Source organism: Pocillopora verrucosa, chromosome 13 (genome assembly GCF_036669915.1).
Source record: "Pocillopora verrucosa isolate sample1 chromosome 13, ASM3666991v2, whole genome shotgun sequence".
NCBI lineage: Eukaryota > Metazoa > Cnidaria > Anthozoa > Scleractinia > Pocilloporidae > Pocillopora > Pocillopora verrucosa.
This window is the reverse complement of record NC_089324.1, coordinates 2,262,244-2,283,971: the sequence shown is the minus strand read 5'-3', so window position 1 is coordinate 2,283,971 and position 21,728 is coordinate 2,262,244. Positions and strand designations below refer to the sequence as shown.

The window sequence follows — 21,728 nt, the reverse complement described above, 5'->3', positions numbered from 1 at the left end:
AAGCCACGTGAATAGTTCAGTTTTCAGTTCAGATACTTAAGATTCGAAGATACGTACAAGTTCAGCTAACCTGTCTTGCTGACCCGTGTTCTATTATACCCTAACCTGTTTCATCTGTTGCTGACCTGTACGTAGCTATACACCGTGAAACAATCCTACTAGACATCGTCATAGAAGTAAGTTCTCAGTGCTGTAATTCTATCTAATAGTTTTACTCTTGTGTTTATGAATCGATGGATCCTGTTCAATTTCTCAGATGTATCTCGTTCTTTTCTTTAGATCGAATAATAATATATTGGAATAGATTATACGATTTGCGTAGCCTAGTTGGATTGCCTGTTTGGTTTTGTTGGACCAATCAGAATATCAAAATATAAGAGAAAGACATTTGAAAGAGGACATACTCCAAATTGGACAGAGGAGGTTTTCATCATTGATAAAATACAATACACAAATCCAATCGCGTACAAAACAAAAGACTTGAGTGATAAAGGTATTAAAGGAAGTTTTTACACCGAATTAAAGAATTATCAAAAGCCACACAAGATGTTTTCAGAGGTTATGAGATGTTTTCAGATGAGGTTATTCGGAGAGATTACAAGAAGAAACAAGCTTTGGTAAAGAGGAAGTGATCAAGTGATGATTTCAACAGCTGGATACCAATGAAACACTTGGTTAATTTATGATAGCCATCCGTTGTGGTAAAACAATAATCACAATATTTTACTGATTTCTCACAATTTCTTTTAGCGTCATAACTTGTAGATTAGAAAAACAATTGCCTTTTTTACTTTCATTTACTGTTAAGAAAGATTACAAAATTGAAGAGCAGAATAACATCAGTGTCAATTTATTTGGGTATGAAAACAGACAGCCATATCCAATTTATGTATCAAAAGAAAAGTTTGAAAATGAATTGAATCTTTTATGAATAACAGATTGTGAAAACAAGCATTATTTCCTCATCAAAGACTTTAACATGCTCATATATCACAAAACAAAACATCAACATAGAAAGTATTTTGCATGTAGTTTGCAATGTTGCAGCAGTGAAGAAATACTTAACAGACACAAAACTGACTGTTACGTGATAACTAACTGATAAAGACAATAGTGCACTAAAATTCAATCATTTTCACAAACAATTACCAGTACGTTTCATCATCTATGCAGATTTTGAAATAATAACAGAAAAGATTCACACATTTGCACCAGACAACAAACAATAATGAATCATACACTGAAGCATATCAGAAACATACAGACTGTGAATATGGTTACGAAGTAGTCTGTTGTTGTGATGACTAATACAGGAAGCCAGTTTAAATATACAGAGGAGAAAATGCTGTCTATAAATTCATGGCAGGAAAAGAAGAAGTTGATTTCTGCAAAAAAACAGCAAGAGGGCACTGTAATAAACCATTGAAAATGTCTGATGAAGATAAACACAAATTCAAACAGGCAAGAGAATGTCACATTTGCAGTAGATCATACAAAAAAAATTATAAAACAGAGTAAGGACCGCTGCCACACCACAAGAACGTACAGGAGGTCACCTCATCAACATTGTGATATCAGTCACTTCTGATGAAAGGTTGATAAAATCAAGAAACCAGTTATCATGCACGATCTGCGAGGCTATGACAGCCATATTATTATGCAAGAGATTGGTGAAATAGCCAAAAAACATATATACAATAACAATTTGTAAAATTACTCCTCGTTTCAGAACGCAACGGGAAATTGTCGATGAATTGTTTCAGAAAAAGCAAAATACAAAATTTGTCTCTCCTCCAACTAATGAAGCACATTGAGATAAAGCTTGTTGCATATTCTTCTCACAAGTTGATATTTCATTTTTCAGAGCAGATATAGACTTTACCATCTTAAACTTTACTGCAAAACTTTATCGTGAATAAATTTCTTTTAATCTTGAAATATGGGTCATTGCTCAATGACGTCAATACGTGGGCAGTAAGTCAATTATTGAGAAATAAAAACATCCTGGATTTGTCAGAATTCTTGTTTTGCTATTGCATAATTTCATCAGATAATTTCATCCAATTATTTCAGCAAATTATTCCCATGATATGTTGAGTGGTATAGTAGATGGTGACCAAGATATAAAATTTCAGCTTGGTCGTTTAATAAAAAAGATCTCTTGTCATCAGTGTTGGAGAACGAGCCAGGCTTAAAGACGCACACAAATTTAAAATTCTATACCTCGAACTTCCTTTTAATAAATATTTCAGAAGGGATTTGTTAAGTATCGGATCACTTTATTGACAAGCCAACAATCCAATTAGAAAGTGTCATTCTCAAAATAACTTCATACTGTCCAACTCGAACAGCTGAAAATTTTTCATGCGCTATGCAAAATTCTGTAAGTTGAGTTTTGCGGGCAAACTCCAAATTCTAACTCGTTAACAGCTCCTTACTTACTACCCTAAATGATACAGCTCTAACCAGCCTTTCTCCATTACTCATTTCATATTGCATTTCCTGACCACAATGCAAATGAAGCTAATGGTAGAAATCCGCAACTATCGAATGACAAAATACGTTTTGGTATTGAAATATCATCCGTTTTCCTCAAATTTGAGGTCCAGTTTGGTAAATATATATGACTTTTCTACGCCTGCAATTCTGAATAAATAAAATAATGAAAACCAAGTCAAATCACAAACACAGAAGCATGCATGGTGATCGTGAACTCACTGAAAACGAGTCTACGGATTAAAAATCAGTTTAGGGAAAGTTTTAGCGCAGAAGATTATTTGCCTTTTTCTTTTCAGGGAACGCCATTCCCAAAACATGAGTCGCGCAAATGTGAGTATTTCCAAAGTCACTTTTGACCTGTTTCTTTATTGGAAGGTGTCATACGAATCACTCAGAACTTTTTCATAGTCATAGAAGGCTTCAGAAATGTTAAAGTGAGCTTTTTTGACTGATTGAAAGTTTCAAAATGTGATCAATTTTAGTAGCCATTATTCTCCTGGGTAATTCCTCAATAGGCAGGTTCAACAACAGGATAATAGCACCCATTGTTAATAAGATCCTTACCACCCGTTAATAAGGTCCGACAGCACTTGCATCGGTATCAATTGCATGAGCTGCAGTAACATACAGACAAGAATCGCCAGCAAAGAAACATTTTCGGAGAAAACGGTAGGAAATAATTTTGTTTGGGCTTAGTTGTAGAGTATTTCTTTTACAGATAGAGCTATGTCAGAATGGCATGGCTACGCAAAGGTACTTTCTGCTAAAGAAAAAGAAAAGGAAAATGAAAACTGTCGGTGTCTCGATGAAACTCAGAACTTATGAAAAAAACTGGACGAGTTTTTTTTCTGGCAACAAGAGGCTTAATTCCTGTGGTAAGAGTGTAAAATAGGATGGAGGAGATATTGGCTTAGTCAGGAGAGTTCTTACGAAGGCAGCGGTCTCTTTGGTTTTTTTTTTAATTTTTTTTGTATTTTTCACTTCTATCTGTGTCTCCCGCTCTTGCCAAACCTTGAATATTTTTGCGAGAAAAGTTAAAGCGTGCAGAAAGATGTGAAATTCGTTTCACAATTGCTAGAAAGCCACTGTAAGAACTCAAATCCCAGCATATTGTGAAAAAGAGCTCGTTAATTGATAAACTAAGAATTGTATTGCTCCCACGAAGCGACTACACTCGAAACTTTGAATTCAGTTTTTCAAACCTCGCTGCGGTGGTTTTCGCTTCCTTTACAAACTCATGGTTGATTATAAACCAAGTTTTTCATTTTGCTCGACGATTCAGCAGCGTAAAAAATATTTCAGAAACTGTCAAGCTGCTGTCTTATGCCAAGTTTACATGCAAACGTTCTTCAGCTTCTTACAAATATCGCGGAGATCATTTGGTTGAAGGTAGAATAAAACGGTCGTGTTAGAAATCCGACTCAAGGTTGAAACATATCCTGATTCCCCCCGAAGATTCCAGCCTCAGACAATTAAACCAGTCCCTGACAAGCTCCGACTACAATTTTTTCATTTTATTAATATTTTTGTTCAATAATGCAGTTTGAAAATTGTCCGTGAAAGTCTGCGACAACACTTTTTCATATTTCATTAATATTGTTGTTTAATAATGCAGTTTGAAAACTGTCCGTATTCCGTTTGGAAAATGAAGTACACCATTTTCACCCAAGGACACCAGCGTTTTCACATTCCTCTCAACTGTCTACAATTCGGTGTTTACACTTGAAAACGTATCATTAGCACTAACACACCCAAAAAGGCTAATACAAGCGACGAGAAGAGGCGCATTTTTGTCACTGTTTTCAAAATCCTTCGTTGTCACTTGTCGACACTAGCTTGAATTAAAACGGAGCTCCCTAACAACGATGCATTTTCTAAATTTTTCTGGCCACACGGCCTAACAAATGAACCTCAGAGCTGCAATTTGTGGGTTAGGTGGTACATATAAATCAGCGGCGTATTTCACAATCGTCCCGTCCAACTCGTCTGCACATTTGTAATTCCACTCACTGTTTACCATGCAGTTCTTATCATGCTAGTTTGGAAAATTTGGCATTGGGTCACTAACAGCTAATATTCCCTCAATTTATATTTCTCTTTATTCTCAATACTTGTCTGCTGACATTGTGCTGATATTGTAAGGAGTAATTCTGTCTTGGTCACTATCCGGAGTGATGAAGTTTCAGCTTGGTCGTTGAATAAAAAAGATCTCTCATCATCAGAGTTGGAGAAAGAGCCACGCTTAAGGATGCAGGCAAATTTGAAATTCTATACCTCGCACTTCCTTTTAATAAATATTTCAAAAGGGATTTGTTAGATAATGGATCACTTTATTGGCAAGCCAACGATCAAATTGAAAAGTTTCATTTTCAAAAAAACTTTAATTAAAGAGTCTAAGTCGAACAGCTGAAAATTTTTCATACGCTATGCTAAATTCAAGTTAAGTTTTGCGGAAAAATTCCTCATTGAGTGCAGTTCATATTGGGTTTTCTCACTGGGTACTTAACTTTTTAACTTGAAAAGTTTACTAACTCTGGCCGGTAAAATTGAGTGAGTATCAGAAATAAAACGAATTTTTGCCGGAAGGATCGTAAAAGTTTTCAAAAACAAGTAGGAGACTAACAAGGAGTCCGAGTCGTGAATAATTGATTATTATACTTCTTAAACAAAACAAAGCGTATGGACCTTACTAACATGTAGAATTATGTCATGCAGGACTGCAAATAATTTTGTAGCCCGCAAAAATTAAAAGAACTATTTCGGCATCTTTTCAAGTTCTATACCTTGCCCTACTGGAAACTTCAACTCGAAAATCCAGCTCGAAGTCCAACTCAAAATCCTTACTCGAAGGAGTTTTCGCTCAAAAGTAGAATTTCGACTTCGTATTACGACCTCCAGTCGCCAACAATCGGTTTTCGATCGCTGTTCAAGTGACTGCTCGATAACGGACAAACTCCAAATTCTAACTCGTTAACAGCTCCTTACGAACAATCCTAACTAATACAGCTCTAACCAGCCTTTCTCCATTATTCATTTCATATTGCATTTCCTGACCACAATGCAAATCAAGCTAATGGTTAAAAACCGCAAATATCGAATGACTAAATATGTTTTGGCATTGAACAAACATCCCTTTTCCTCAAATTTGAGGTCCAGTTTGATAAATATATATGACTTTTCTGTGCTTGGAATCCTTAGAAAATAAACAAATGAAAATAAAGTCAAATTACAAATATAGAAGCATGCATGTTGATCCAGTGAACTCACGAAAAACCAGTCTACGGATTAAAAAGAAGTTTAGGGTAAGTTTTAGCCCAGGAGATTGTTTGCCTTTTTCTTTTCAGGGAACGTTTTTTTCCCACATCATGCGTCGAGAGGAAATGGCCAGAAAGGTCTTGTGCGCAGTAGGGCTGTTGATCAAAACCGTGCTGTTATGCTGTACAGCTGCACAGCAATGGGAGGCTACGGGCCAGCCGGAAGTTTCTAAATTTGGGATGATGCTACAACGCCACATCTTCAAGAGGATCACGGGGGCTGGTCTTTCAGATGTGTGCTTGCGGGGATGCTATGCTGACGTCAGATGTCAAAGTTTCAACTACGTCTTTACGCAAGACATTTGTGAGCTGAGCAACCGAACCAAGGAGGCCAGACCAGAGGATTATGTTCCGAACCCTGAGAGATTTTACTTTAAGCGAGATTACAAACGAGGTTTGTAAATTTTTTTACTGTCTTCTTCCCTTTAAAGACATTTTCAGAGCGCAGAATTTCAACCCAAAATTAATAAATTGTGTCACATCACTTCCCTTTATTGCCTTAAGTCAAGTCGCCCTCAAATTGAGTGTCCTCGCCCCCAAGACGAATATCTAATCTTGCTTACTTGGAATACTATGCCACTATGATTGCTATTTCTTCCAGTCCCTCTCGGTTCCATTCCTGAGCTGCCTGCGGAGACTTGCCAGGAAATCAAAATGAGCGAAGGAGGTCAAGCGGTCAATGGAAAATACTGGTTTCACTCGATTGTACCCGAGAGGACTGTTCTGGCTCCTTGTGACATGAAAACCGAAGGTGTATTCAAGCGTTTATCAATTCACATCTTCTACAGAAAAAAGTCGGTTAACCACGAGCAAAAACGTTGACAGAGATGTTATAGGTAGACTGCAACCACCTGACCCCCCTCCCCCCATCCCAATATTCATGGAGGGGAATGAGAAAATAAAGCAAAACAAAATAAAAATAGTAAGATATCTGACGGAAACAAAGCTATGAAGGAATGCTATAATCTCTCTTAAACTGATCGATTTGAGAACAAGTCAAATAGAATGAAAAAATTTCTTTTTTGACACAGAGATAATCATTCAATAGCAAATTGTTATCACAACTTTATAGTGACGAAATTTAACGAATAGGGAAGGGGAAATTTTGCTTCCTGATGGGGTCGTACAAAGCAAAATTTTGGCTCCCGCCGGAAGCAATTGGTCTGATGAATCCACGAACCAGTAATAATTCAGCGAATACCCTCCTTTTTGCTTTTAAACTAACTGCAGACTATTCCGTTTTTTCAGACGTGGACGAGTGTAATTCGACCATTCTCGTGTGTGACGTCAACGCTGAGTGCGTGAATACCATCGGTTCTCACAGTTGCTCGTGCAAAGCTGGTTTTACTGGAAACGGAAAAAAGTGTGTCGGTAAGTTAGTTAAATGACTTTTACTATTGCCTGAAGCAAGTCGTTTTAAAACAAAGAAAAACCAAAACAATCCCGGCTTAATCTGGACACTCGATTAAAACAAATTGCTTTAATAACCGATTGGAATTATTTCCCACACCATGTCACGTTCAATTGCTTATACGGCGAGACGCTTTCGCCAATAACAGTCATTTTCGATCGACTCTTGCTCTTGAGTTCAAGCCATTTAGTTTTTTATACATTCTCTCAGATGTCGACGAATGTGCCAATAAATTGCATGACTGTGATGCCAATGCCTCCTGCAACAATACCGCTGGTTCCTATCGATGCACCTGTAATTCCTGGTACCAGGGAAACGGAAAAAGCTGCTATTTTCGTAAGTTTAACTAACAATAAGACACTAGCGACCTCAGTATGTTATGATACTCACAAGCTGCTATTTTCGTGAGTAATTTAGTGTTAACAACTGGGTTGAAAACGTAAATTAGCCACCGTAAAGAGTAAAATAAGAGACCAATACCCTAGGCAAGACGGAATTCATACATACCGTATGGCACTGTCAAGGAAATTTGTTTGACAATCAAGAGCTTCATAACTTGGTGATTATTTCTTTCATTCCCGTGATTCTGATGTTTGGTTCGACAGTAATACGGTGAGGAGAAATCAAATGCGAATCCTTTGAACTTTCTATGTTGATCAACCTTAATTCTCAATTTTTCATTCTTATCACGTTTTTATCGCGTGGTTTCCTCTAATTCTAAGAAAACATTAGTTGGTGCAAATAACGAGGCGAGATATGATCAGGTGTACTGGGTTTAGCAATCTGGAATGTCATAAAAACACGCTTTCATCGTGTAAACACGTCTATAAGGGAGACAGTGTTTCCATAAGAGCACCTCCCAGTTCACACGGGGTCGGAAAGGCAAGTTGTGTCTTAGATCGATGTGCGTCACACAACGGTTATCACGCTGTAATTCGTAAAAACGAATGCAACATGACGCCAAATCTTCAAGGTAGGGCGATCCTTATTTTTTCTCCCTTTTTGGTTTTTCGTATAGGTGGCCTTAATAGTTCTGTTATTCTTACCAGCCTCGACTACAACAACTACACAGGTAAGCTGCTTTCTTACCTAGAGCCAGTCCTCCTGAGTTCAAAATGGAGCAGGTTTCTGAAGTGTTGGCATGCTAAGACGGACGGCTGGGCAGCATCGACATTCCACAGTAACTGTGATGGGAGGGGACCCACAGTGACAATCATAAAAGTGAACGATTACATATTTGGTGGATACACCGATGTATCATGGAGCAGTAAGTAGACTTTGGCCATTAATTTTTTTTTTGGTGCAAAGTTTGAAAGATTTAGAAGGGAAAATAATTAACGTTGAAAGGCAATGAATCTAGCTTGGTGTCTAAAACAGAAAAAAAAAATGTCCCCTAAAGGGTGTTTCTTGAAATTCTTGGTAAAGTTACGGGCCCAAAGCCATGTCCTAGGATACAAATCTAAGCAATAGTTGTTTGAACCGTTTCTCAAAAAACCGATCCACTTTTGTTTCGTCTCATGACATTCTCATTGTTTGAATTTCAAAACTATCCATAACTCAATCTTGAATGTAAAAAACAGCTTTTTGGGGCTAGTCCCAGATCGTTCACCTGTCTAATCTTTGGATGCATCTCTGCATTTCCCTTTTAATCAACATTCTAGGTACCTAGGCGATTGATCTTACGCCACCAAGGCCTTTTTATTCTCACTTAATGAGTGTCGCAAAGCCAAAACCAAGTTCATTAAAACGGGCCAATCAAAACATAGGACAAGAACAAAAGCTGCGCGAGGCGAGAGAAAAACGCGATATACCATGTCACACTTGGTATAAGAATGATTGACGTATCTCAGGGCCTGCACCAGAAGCTCCACTCTCTCGCCCCCCCTTTAGGATCTCTTGTAGCGTGGTAACGTTTCTATAGGGCTCCGCTATGACCCTTCAAAGTGCTCTCGTTAATAAGACTTTAGTAAGTGTTAATTCACCGCCATGGCAGGTTTATAGAAGCTTCAAAATTCACTGCAGCTGTACCCACCTTCATTAACTTATACTTGTCATCCATTCGTAGATCATCCCACTTCTCTTTTTTGAGAGACCTCAAGGAATCGTAGAATGGTCTAACAATTGACTAATAGAACTTACATTTACTATGTTCATACAACGCCACCCATAATACAGGTTCATGTGGGAACTCCCATGCATGGAAAGCCTTTCTCTTCTCCCTCAGATCAACAACATCAAAGGACCCATCTATTTTGTTTGTATCTTGATTTTCTTATCGTTTGAATTAAGAAAATATCCATAACTCGATCTTAAATGTAAAAACGGGTCTGGTCCCTGATCCTATACCTGTCTAATCTTTGAATGCATCTCAGCATTTCCATTTTAATCAACATTTTAGGTTCCTGTTTTTGGTCTTACGCCACCAAAGCCTCTTTATTCTCATTTAACAACATCAAAGGATACAATCCTGTGAAGCTGACACAATACCGAAACCAGCAATACGCAATGTACACATGTTCCAATTACGGACCCACTTTTGGTCGGGGACATGACATCTACATACGTGGCGACGCTGGAAACAATCAGAACTCTTATACTGAATGCGGCGAGACTTACTCCAACCCCACGGGTTATTCGGGTGTAAATTGTGGATTTTTCACAGGAAGTCGTCAGTTTACTCCATCTGACATTGAAGTTTTCTTCGAAATAGGTAAGTTATTGTACAGAAGCACTTAGAACCCTGTCGTAAATATACAATGAATAAATATATAAACTCTATAATCATTTGCAACGGTCAGGGATTCTAAAAGCGCATGTGCTGAACCATATTTAGCAGCGAAATACTATTGAGGTTATTGTGGCAGCAGTGGTCAGTGAACTGTATCTTAGTTCCGGCGTAGCAGTGCACATCAGGTAAGTCAGGGAACAAATTGATCTAGATGCCATGTTTTGCCATGACATTGAATCGCTGAGTCGAGCTGAAGCAGACAGTTCAACCCAGCTAAACTGAACTTTTTCGTTTCCCAGTTTTATACGCACTTGAGAAAATGTGTTCTCGTGAAATTTAGTTGATATGTTTTCAAAATAAATGTACAGGAAAATTGTGAGTTAAAATGGGAACACATGGTTAGCACCTCGCCCTGTGAATAAGAACATCTGGAGCTCTGATTTTTGTGAAATACTCTCATGGTTGTGAAAGAAGAAAAAACATCTTTCTCCTTTCTAGAACGTCCGTAATTATAATTTTCATTCGAGTTTCCTTTACGCACACAGGTTGCCTTGGTGCATCTATTATACTTGGAAGCCTGGACCCCAATAAATATTTGGGAAAGCTGATTTCGTTTTTAGAGCCAGTTCTTCCCGGTACATCCCGTACTGACTTTGTTAGGTGTTGGCATGCTAAGACTGACGGCTGGGCGGCATCGACATTTCACAGCAACTGCGACGGGAGGGGACCCACAGTGACAATCATCAAAGTGAACGATTCCATATTTGGTGGATACACCGACGTATCATGGAGCAGTACGTACATACTGTCCGTTAAATTTTTTTTGGTGCAAGGTTTGAAAGATTTAGAGGGGCAAAGAATTAACCTTGGAAGGATTGGATCTAGCCCGGTGTCTAAAACAGAAAAAAGAAATGTCTCCTAAAGCCTGTTTCTTGAAATTCTTGGCAACGCTACGGGCCCGAAGCCATATCTAGTTATTCGAGTCGATCCATTTTGTTTCGTCTAATGATATTCTCATTGTTTGAATTTCAAAACTATCCACAACTCGATCTTGAATGTAAAAACGAAGAACGAAAAAAAGCTTTTCGGGGCTAGTCCCTGATCGTATACCTGTCTAATTTTTGGATGCATCTCTGCCTTTCCATTTTAACATTTTAGGTTCATGTGTTTGGAGCATAAGTGAGTAAAAAACAAGCAAATATCTCTCACGTGTAGAACAGATAAAGAATCGACCAGTCGTAGACTTTTCTTGTGGCAGTGAGTACATTGTAAAAAAAGGAAATATCACATTAACAACTGAGACCCCAAAGTAGACAAACTCGTCAACAGCCTGGAAAACGCGTTTGAAACGGGTTTTAACTTAAAGTCTTGTTTTTAATTTGATTTTTGATTTGATTTGATTTTGATTTTGATTTTGATTTGATTTGATTCTGACAGCCCCATTTCGTGCCTTCTCTCCGTGTTTTGTTGTACCATTAATAAAATGAAAATATGCTCTCGAGCTCTTTAAAATTTTTTCTAACAAATTAAAGTGTTCCGTTCGGCATATAAAAAAAATCATTTTTTATGGTTATCATCATAAATCTTTTTTCTCATTCGCGTAGTTTATAATGCTCCTAAATCTTTTCATTTTAGGTTCCTGTGCTTATTCTTCAGCCAGCAAAGCTTTTGTTTACTCTCTTTACAACGCCAAAGGATACAATCCTGTGAAGCTGGCACAATACCGAAACCAGCAATACGCAGTGTACAGATGTTCCTATTACGGACCCACTTTTGGTGTAGGACATGACATCTACATACGTGACGACGCTATACACAAACAGTACTCTTATACTGAATGCGGCCAGACTTACTCCAACCCCACGGGTTATTCGGGTGTAAACTGCGAATTTTTCACAGGAAGTTATTATTTTACTCCATCTAACATTGAAGTTTTCTTCGAAATAGGTAAGTTATTGTACAGAAACACTTAAAACCCCGTCGTAAATATACAATGAATATAACAAATAAACTCTAGTCCTTAGCAACGTCAGGGATTCTAAAAGCACATGCGCCGAACCATATACAGCAGCGAAATACTATTCAGGCTATTGTGGCAGCAATGCTAAGTGAATTGAATCAGTCAGTTCCGGGATACCAGTGCACATCAACTAAATCAGGGAACAAATTGATCTAGATGCCATGTTTTGCCATGAAACTGAATCGCTAAGTCGGGCTAAAGCAGACAGTTCAACCCAGCTAAACTGAACTTTTGGTTTTTGCTTTTCGTTTCCCAGTTTTATACGCACTTAAGAAAATAGTTCCTCGTGAAATTTAGTTGATATGTTTTCAAAATAAATGCACAGGAAAATTTTGAGTTAAAATGGGAACACATGGTTAGCACCTCGCCCTGTGAATAAGAACATCTGGAGCTCTGATTTTTGTGAAATACTCTCATGGTTGTGAAAGAAGAAATAATATCTTTCTCTATTCTAGAACATCTGTTATTATAATTTTCATTCGAGTTTCCTTTACGCACACAGGTGGCCTTGGTGCATCTATAATACTTGGAAGCCTGGACCCCAATAAATATTTGGGGAAGCTGATTTCGTTTTTAGAGCCAGTTCTTCCCGGTACATCCCGTACTGACTTTGTTAGGTGTTGGCATGCTAAGACTGACGGCTGGGCGGCATCGACATTTCACAGCAACTGCGACGGGAGGGGACCCACAGTGACAATCGTCAAAGTGAACGAGTACATATTTGGTGGATATACTGATGTGTCCTGGAGCGGAGGCAGGAATATCAATTTTTTTTAAGAGGAAATAAGACAACTATATAGGATCAACTATCGTTCCTTTTGGGATTCAAGGGGGAGGGGAGAGGGTGTTGAAGGAAATTTTAAATGATGCTCCGCTGATAAGAGCGCTTAGCCTTTATTATTTTATATTAGTTTTTTGGCCATCAAGATTTCTTCACACCTATATTGTCTATAGAAATGTTTCCTATTTGATACACCTACAGAACAACATTACATCCTAACACGTCTAGTAATGACAACACTTAAAACAAAGGGATCTTTTCCTTTAAGTCTCACAACATTTACTCCCTTTTCTTCAGAATAACCCCTCAAATCTTTCATAATTGTTTTTGGAGGTATTTCTATACCCAAACTAGTAACATATCTCCCTCCCTTTCACAAATCTCTAATCTGGAAAAAAAAACTCCCCGTCTAGCTCATGATAGAAAATGAACTGCCCCCCCCCCCCCCTTCTCAGAGGGTCCGTGTTTTCTTCCAACTTTTTAATGTACGATCACATCGTTCTTTTATTTCAGCTGGTTCTTGCGCTTATTCCTACGCCAATAAAGCTTTCATCTTCTCTCTCTATAACGTCAAAGGATACAATCCCGTAAAGTTAACTCAATACCGAAATCAGCAATATGCAATGTACAGATGTAATACGCGTGGACCCACCTTTGGGGGTGGTCATGATATCTACATATCCGACGGCTCTGGAAAAAACCAAAACTCCTACACCAGATGCGGTTACACATACACGATACCCTCTGGGTACTCTTATGGTGACTGTGGTTTTTTTACAGGGGGGTCTAATTTCTCTCCAACGGACGTCGAAGTATTCTATGAAGCAGGTAATCAAGAAAAACACCCCTTTCCGAAAATAAATACTTAGTGTGGCCTGTAGTAAAATCAAATCGTGTATTGTAGAAACATCCTCAGAAAGTTGTTTTTCTAGAGTACAGATAGCTTACTTTTTGTCATTTCAAAGGAATATGTAAGCCTGTAAAGTCTCTTTCGCCGCATTCATTTTAGTTCGTCACACAACAAGTGCACAGGGTAATATTGAGTTTGAATGGGATCACCTTGTCCTGTGATTAAGATGTGGGACCCTAATTTCTGCGAAAAACTCCCTAGGTTGTGAAAGAAGAAATAACATCTTTCTATACTCTAGAACGTCTGTTATTGTAATTTACATTCGAGTTTCTTTTATGCAAATAGGTGGCCTTGGTGCATCTATTATACTTAGAGGCCTGGACCCCAATAAGTACTTGGGAAAGCTGATTTCGTTTTTAGACCCAGTTCTTCCCACTGCATCCCGTACTGACTTTGTTAGGTGTTGGCATGCTAAGACTGACAGCTGGGCGGCATCGACATTCCACAGCAACTGCGATGGGAGGGGACCTACAGTGACAATCATCAAAGTCAACGAGTACATATTTGGTGGATATACTGATGTGTCCTGGAGCGGAGGCAGGAATATCAAATTTTTTTAGGAGGAAATAAGACAACTATATAGGATCAACTATCGTTCCTTTTGGGATTCAAGGGGGAGGGGAGAGGGTGTTGAAGGAAATTTTAAATGATGCTCCTCTGATAAAAGCGCTTAGCCTTTATTATTTTATATTAGTTTTTTGGCCATCAAGATTTCTTCACACCTATATTGTCTATAGAAATGTTTCCTATTTGATACACCTACAGAACAACATTACATCCTAACACGTCTAGTAATGACAACACTTAGAACAAAGGGATCTTTTCCTTTAAGTCTCAAAACATTTACTCCCTTTTCTTCAGAATAACCCCTCAAATCTTTCATAATTGTTTTTGGAGGTATTTCTATACCCAAACTAGTAACATATCTCCCTCCCTTTCGCAAATCTCTAATCTGGAAAAAAACTCCCCGTCTAGCTCATGATAGAAAATGAACTGCCCCCCCCCCCTTCTCAGAGCGTCCGTGTTTTCTTCCAACTTTTTAATGTACGATCACAACGTTTTTCTATTTCAGCTGGTTCCTGCGCTTATTCCTACGCCAATAAAGCTTTCATCTTCTCTCTCTATAACGTCAAAGGATACAATCCCGTAAAGTTAACACAATACCGAAATCAGCAATATGCAATGTACAGATGTAATACGCGTGGACCCACCTTTGGGGGTGGTCATGATATCTTCATATCAGACGGCTCTAGAAACAACCAAAACTCCTACACCAGATGCGGTTACACATACACGATACCCTCTGGGTACTCTTATGGTGACTGTGGTTTTTTTACAGGGGGGGTCATATTTCTCTCCAACGGACGTGGAAGTATTCTATGAAGCAGGTAATCAAGAAAAACACCCCTTTCCGAAAATAAATACTTAGTGTGGCCTGTAGAAAAATCATGTAGTGTATTTTCGAAATATTCTCAGAAAGTTGTTTTTCTAGAGTACAGATAGCTTAATTTTTTTTGTCATTTCAAAGGAATGTGTAAGCTTATAAAGTCTCTTTCGCAGCATTCATTTGAGTTCGTCACACAATAAGTGCACAGGGAAATATTGAGTTTAAATGGGATCACATGGTTGGCACCTCGTCCTGTGAATAAGAAGATCTGAGACTCTAATTTTTGTGAAAAACTCCCACTGTTCTGAAAAATAAATAAGATCTTTCTATATTCTCGAACGTCTGTTACTATAATTTACATTCGAGTTTCTTTTACGCTCACAGGTGGCCTTGGTGCATCTACTATACTTAGAGGCCTGGACCCCAATAAATACTTGGGAAAACTGATTTCGTTTTTAGACCCAGTTCTTCCCACTGCATCCCGTACTGACTTTGTTAGGTGTTGGCATGCTAAGACTGACGGCTGGGCGGCATCGACATTCCACAGCAACTGCGATGGAAGGGGACCCACAGTGACAATCGTCAAAGTGAACGAGTACACATTTGGTGGATATACTGATGTGTCCTGGAGCGGAGGCAGGCATATCAAATTTTTAAGAGGGGACAAGACAATTTTATAGGATCAACTATAATTCCTTTTGGGATCTAAAGGGGGGGGGGGGAAGAGGGTGCTGGAGGAAATTTGAAAAGATGCTTCTCTGATAAGGGCTCTAAGCCTCTATTATTTCATATTGGTTTTTTTCCCATCAAGATTTTTTCACACCTATGTCGTCTAAAGAAATGTTTTTTATTTGATTCACCTGCAGAACAACATTACATCCTAAAACATCTAGTAATGACAACACTTAGACCAAAGGGGTCAATTGTTTTTCGTACTAGTTTTTATACCAAAACTCGCAAAATATCTCCCTCCCTTTCACAAATCTCTAAACTGGAAAAAATCACCCCGTCCAGCTCATGATAGAAAATGAACTTCCCCTCCCTTCCTCAGGGGGTTTATGTTTTCTTTCAACTTTTTAATGTATGACCACATTGCTCTTCTATTTCAGCTGGTTCTTGCGCAGGTTATTCCTACGCTAGTGAAGCTTTCATCTACTCTCTCTATAACGTCAAAGGATACAATCCCGTAAATTTGACGCAATACCAAAATCAGCAATATGCAATGTACAGATGCAGTACGTATGGACCTACCTTTGGCGCTGGGTATGGTCATGATATCTACATATCCGACGGCTCTGGAAACAACCAAAACTCCTACACCAGATGCGGTTCCACGTACACGAAACCCTCAGGGTACTCAACTGGTAACTGTGGTTTTTTTACAGGGGGGTCTAATTTCTCTCCAACGGACGTCGAAGTATTCTATGAAGCAGGTAATCAAGAAAAACACCCCTTTCCAAGGATAAATACTTTGTAGGGCCTGTAGCAAAATCAAATCGCGTATTGTAGAAATATTCTCAGAAAGTTGTGTTGCTAGATTACGAAAAGCTTACTTTTTGTCATTTTAATTTATGAGGGTATGTGTAGGCTTATAAAGTCTTTTAGTAGTATTCATTTAAGTTCGTCACGCAACGCGTTACGTGACGAGCCTGACAGGACTTGTCTGAGTTGCCGCGGGGGTTTGTGGGTATTACATTAAACGAAATTGTTACGGCCACTTGAAAGAACGGCTGAGTTAACAAAAAAATTTCAGTCATGTTTTGATGCTACTCTGGCTCAAAGATTTTAATGAATGTAACCGAGACGTTACAATTCATAGACCCAATCTTTCGACACTCCTGTCTAGTGCATTCATCAGGGGTCATGATGAAGACACTAGACAGGAGTGTTGAAACGTTGGGTCTATGAATTGTAACTTTTCGGTTACATTCATTAAATCTTTAAACCAGAGTAGCATCAAACCATGTCTGATTGTCCACCTGGTTGCTTTGTGAACTTTAAAATAAATTTCATTCTCTCTGCCGCCTGAAATACCGCCTGGTAGACGGGCTGGGAATTTTCTAACTTGCCGGATCAGTAATGTTAGATTATCATATCTAGCGGGCCAAACGAGGGGTGATGAAATTATCCACTTTAGATTCAAAGGCGACACCACCAATCAAAGCTCTTGTTTCATTTGTTTGGCCAACTGTAATTTTTCCTTTTCTTTTCCCACCTCAGGCCTCGGTTTGTCCGCCATACTTCGAAGTCTTGATTACAACCAGTACTTGAAGGTACTGTTTTCGTATTTGGACCCAGTCCTTATCAATAAAGAGCGTAGCAGATTTGTGAGGTGTTGGCACGCAGAGACTGACGGTTGGGCAGCATCGACATTCCACAGTAACTGCGATGGGAGGGGACCCACAGTGACCATCATCAAAGTTAACAGTTATATCTTTGGTGGATACACTGACGTGTCCTGGACCAGCAGTGAGTAAAAATAAAGCAAACATCTCTAACATGTAGAACAGATAACAAATCGATTAGTTGTGGACTTTTCTAGTAGCAGTGAGTTCATCTTAGAAACAGAAAATATCACATTAACAATTGCGATCCCAAAGTAGATTAACTCGTAAATAGCCTGAAAACGCGTTTGAAACGGGTTCCAACTTAAAGACTTGCTTTGGATTTGATTTTTGATTAGAGTTTGGTTTTGATTTGATTTGATTCTGACATTTCCATTTCGTGTCATTTCCCCGTGTTTCGCTGTATCCATTATTCATATTGGAGAGCTGAGACGAAGGATGTTTAATTAATGCTTTCTTTAGATCATATGTTGCCTTTGAACAACACTTCGGACCATATCTCGAGTGCTTTTTTTGAAAAGTGAAAATATGCTCCCGAGTTCTTTGAAATTTTCTCTGACAAATTTAAGTGTTCGGTTCTAGTTCGGCAAATAAAAAAATTAATGTTTTATGGTTATCATCATGTATTTTTTTCTCATTCGCATAGTTTCTAATGCTCCTAAATCTTTTCATTTTAGGTCCCTGTGCTTCTTCTTCAGCCAGCAAAGCTTTTGTTTTCTCTCTTTACAACGTCAAAGGATACAATCCTGTGAAGCTGATACAATACCAAAACCAGCATTACGCAATGTACAGATGTTCCTCCTACGGACCCATTTTTGGTTGGGGACATGACATCATCATATATGACGACGCTATAAACAATCAACACTCTTATACTGAATGCGGCCAGACGTACAAAAACCCCACGGGTTATTCGGGTGAAAACTGTGGATTTTTCACAGGAAGTCGTCAGTTTACTCCATCTAACATTGAGGTTTTTTTCGAAATAACAAACTAAACACTGAAAACTATGCTGTCTAAGTAAGTATCAAGTAATTATCGTAACAATAGAGTTAATAGAGTTAATGCCTCCTCACACAAGGCCCGGTCAACAGAACTTGCTCTGTATTCTCTCAGTGCTTAGTCGCTTATTTTCGTATTTAAAAAAAGCGCTCTGATTGGTGGGAAATCAATAGTTTACTGTACCGATAAACACATAATTTTAGTTACAAAAGCAACAGACTGCACTTTCTATTGGTTTACTAGTGTGATAAACTACTCAATATGTTAGTAGAACACTCAAAATGTTCGTAGATTGTGAGCAGTGAAAGAGTGATTTACAAACTTTTCTCTCGTTCTTCCAACATCTTGTGTAGTTTGTTAAGCCAATAAACCGATAGAAAGAGCAGTCTATTGTAAAAAGACAGCGCATTTTAGGTTGGCAAGGTTTAGGGTGCCTCCATTGGAACATCATGCTGTTCCATAAAACTGGTTGTAATGATTAAAAATCGATCATTCAAGTCTTGTTTTGACTTTGCATCTCACTGGCTTAGCATCAAATGGCAAATATATTGTCTGACAAGATCGTTAGGCAAAGAACAGAGAGAGGAAAAACACCAACGGACCACTTTTGACACTCCACTGAAAACTGTTCCACAGATTGAATTAATCTTTGTCAGTTTGCTTAATTAAAAAAATGAAGAAAAGGACAGGCGTCTTGATTAACCTCTTTAATTATCAATGTTTGAAACAAGCAAGGAAGCGAAGAGGAGAGGCGGGGAGAGAGGTAGGGAGCGGTGGGGAGGGGTTGAGAGGGGTGGGGAGGGGTGGGGAGGGTTCCGGTACACAACTAAAGAATAAAACCATTGCTCTCGTAAATAGTTAAGAATTGCAATGAATACCACTTTGAAATGCTTGGTTGTCATTTTCATGTTATGCAAGATATAATTTCCTTGAGTTACTTGTTGCCTTGTCTTTCCATGCGACGAAAATATTTCAGCTCGGTCTCACTTGACTCTGGGTTGTTCTCACCAAATATACACCACGCCTTGAAAATCTCAATTTCAAAATAAATTCTACTCTTTACCAACTTTTCAATCTGTTACCATTACCATAAATAAGAGACTAAGAGACGATCTTTGAGCTAGAAAAATTTACTGAAATGGCAGATAATTTGTATCAAGAGGTTCTCTTTAAAACAAATTTTTGTTCACCCACCATGAGATTATACAATTATCATATGATAAACAAGCTATTTTTTTGGTTAAAAAAAACACGTTGATAGTCGAATAGTTTTGCATAGGCTGTATGTATTCAAGTATTAACTGATTAGAAAGAAAATACATGTTTTTGGTAAACGTACAGAGCTATTGGGAATTAGAGATTTCACAAAAAAAATGACTCCAAAACTGGCCAAGTTTTCTTTTTATATTAATAGGGTAGCTCATTGTGATCTTAGCCCAAAGAGAGACAAGTCCTGCTACTTAATTTGGTGCATCAGTATTGTTATTTCACTCATCAAATTTTTGAGGTTTTTGAAATCAAAATATGCAAATGTTTTCACTATTTCTCAAAACAATGTTTTTTGTAATTTTCTTAATCTTTCGTCACTCATATTTTAAAGTTCTTGGACAGCATAATCCGCTGAAAAAGCAAAGAGGGTTTCTTTCAATTTGTACTTTAAAGATGCAAGACTTGTCTTTGAACAACACGACTGAAGTCGTCAACTGTGGCTACAAACATAATTGAAATATAAGAATATTGAAAACACCATACTTTTTTATATTGAATAGTTTTAACTCCTCCCTCTTCGATTTTGAATGATATCGAAAAAATGCATTATTTTCTTTTTATTTTCAAACTTATATGACACGGAATTCACTTAAAGACGAGTAGGGGTTCTCTTTATTCATGTTTTAAGAATGCAGGCAGCCTTTCTCCCATGAAATTTTAATGTGTTCGTTCAATGGATCGTGCATCCCTTTTTGTTCAAGCTTATGAAAATATTTACACTTGATGATTCGTGTCCACGAAAAAATTCATAACCAAATGATGACACAAAAATAAAGTATAATGGGTGCCTGTAAGGAACAAAAGAGTGTTATTCCTTATTCTTAAGTTACCTTTAAGAGTGCGTGCGGTTCCCTTTATCATTACACAGTCCTTTTTTATCTTTACGGCGGATGGCAAGTTTGAGAACATAAAATATGTTTCTGTTTACCTTAAGTAACACTCGATACTCTCGTATTGCTACGAAAAGTGATATATAAATTCTAAGCCGTTTCAAGACTGAAAAAAAGCAGTGTAATATATTGTCAAGGACCAGACAGGAACAAGAAATTAATTATTGATAAAAGTTTTTCTATTGACTGCTGTGACTGCAGCTTTAATTATAAGACAATGCTGATGACAGTATTCCTTTTAATACGTTTTGAATTTCTTACAGCAGAGGTGTTACATCTTGAAAGGTAAGCCAATTTTCTTTAACGTTAGAGAACACTAGAAGAATGAAAAACAGCATTTAAACTATTTGGTTACCTACAACTTCTTCCTCTTGAGAAAACAAAAAGGAAAAAAGTTGTCCGAACGAATTCGATGCGATAATCCCTCGTATCTGAAGAAAATAAGCTTAACTTAAAAGCGATTAGTTTTGAGTTTCACAGTCCTTGTATAGGATTTGCTTTTCCCTTTTTTCTGCCGACGGATGAGATGTTAAATTTGACTTGATATTTCTAATTCTCTAACTAACAGCGTAAGGATTTTCTTCAAAGCGACGGATTCAAAACATGAGCTTTACATCACTTTTTTAAAACAATCTGACCAAAAAGGACATGTTGATTCATATTGGAAATTCTCTGTATTACATCTCGAATTTCAAGTCCCTATGCAGCAATGTGAATATGGCAATAGTATTCTTCACAGGTGATAGGAAACCTTTTAATTATGGCAATATTTGCCAGGGAATGAAGAAGTTAAAATGGCATTTCTTTTTATCTACTTTTTATCTACTTTGCTCCTTTGATGAGCAAAGTTTTGGAACACTTTCCTTTCTTTAATTTTACGCGAAAGAGATTTCATCAATTTGCCACTGATTTATAATCTGACTTAAAGTCATTGTGGGGAAAAAAAAGCAAGTCAACGTGACTCTACTAAACTCGCACACCCACAAAATTTCGAATAGTTACAAAAACTGAACAGTTTCTTTGATATCAGCTTAGATTTAGAAAGCCTATTTGGCCCACTGTTTTATTTTCTCGCTGTTTAGAAGTGATGTTTCAGAGCATTTTTGTTTTCTGTCATTTATGGCAGTGAAATATCTCACAGTTTCAAAACATGGCCAAAATTATCATATATA

General features: G+C 37.9%; 1 protein-coding gene and 1 long non-coding RNA gene across 2 annotated transcripts in view; both read left to right on the top strand.

Moving 5' to 3' along the window:
- The first annotated feature begins 5,848 nt into the window (after positions 1-5,848).
- Positions 5,849-19,003, top strand: LOC131791915 (uncharacterized). The gene is made up of 15 exons (XM_066160615.1): positions 5,849-6,207; positions 6,415-6,564; positions 7,062-7,184; positions 7,435-7,560; positions 8,243-8,491; positions 9,623-9,934; positions 10,498-10,746; positions 11,588-11,899; positions 12,475-12,720; positions 12,816-12,818; positions 13,267-13,581; positions 15,435-15,679; positions 16,147-16,483; positions 17,271-17,519; positions 18,073-19,003. The coding sequence occupies exons 1-15, from the start codon at positions 5,865-5,867 to the stop codon at positions 18,390-18,392; spliced, it is 3,579 nt and encodes a 1,192-aa protein (XP_066016712.1). The 5' UTR covers positions 5,849-5,864; the 3' UTR covers positions 18,393-19,003.
- A 1,817-nt stretch (positions 19,004-20,820) lies between these two features.
- The window catches only part of LOC131773686 (uncharacterized), a 10,205-nt gene continuing 9,297 nt past the window's right edge, over positions 20,821-21,728 (top strand). Inside the window, exon 1 of the long non-coding RNA XR_010716053.1 lies at positions 20,821-20,841. This is a non-coding gene — a long non-coding RNA (uncharacterized lncRNA). The remainder of the gene's footprint in view (positions 20,842-21,728) is intronic.

What these genes read in the sequence shown, in the direction of transcription:
- LOC131791915 (XM_066160615.1), top strand. Translation starts at nt 5,865, where the DNA reads ATGCGTCGAGAGGAAATGGCCAGAAAGGTCTTGTGCGCAGTAGGGCTG. An exon ending in CGGAAAAAGCTGCTATTTTC is followed by an intron (nt 7,561 to 8,242) that starts GTAAGTTTAACT and finishes TTTTTCGTATAG; the next exon opens with GTGGCCTTAATAGTTCTGTT. An exon ending in TGACGTGTCCTGGACCAGCA is followed by an intron (nt 17,520 to 18,072) that starts GTGAGTAAAAAT and finishes TTTTCATTTTAG; the next exon opens with GTCCCTGTGCTTCTTCTTCA.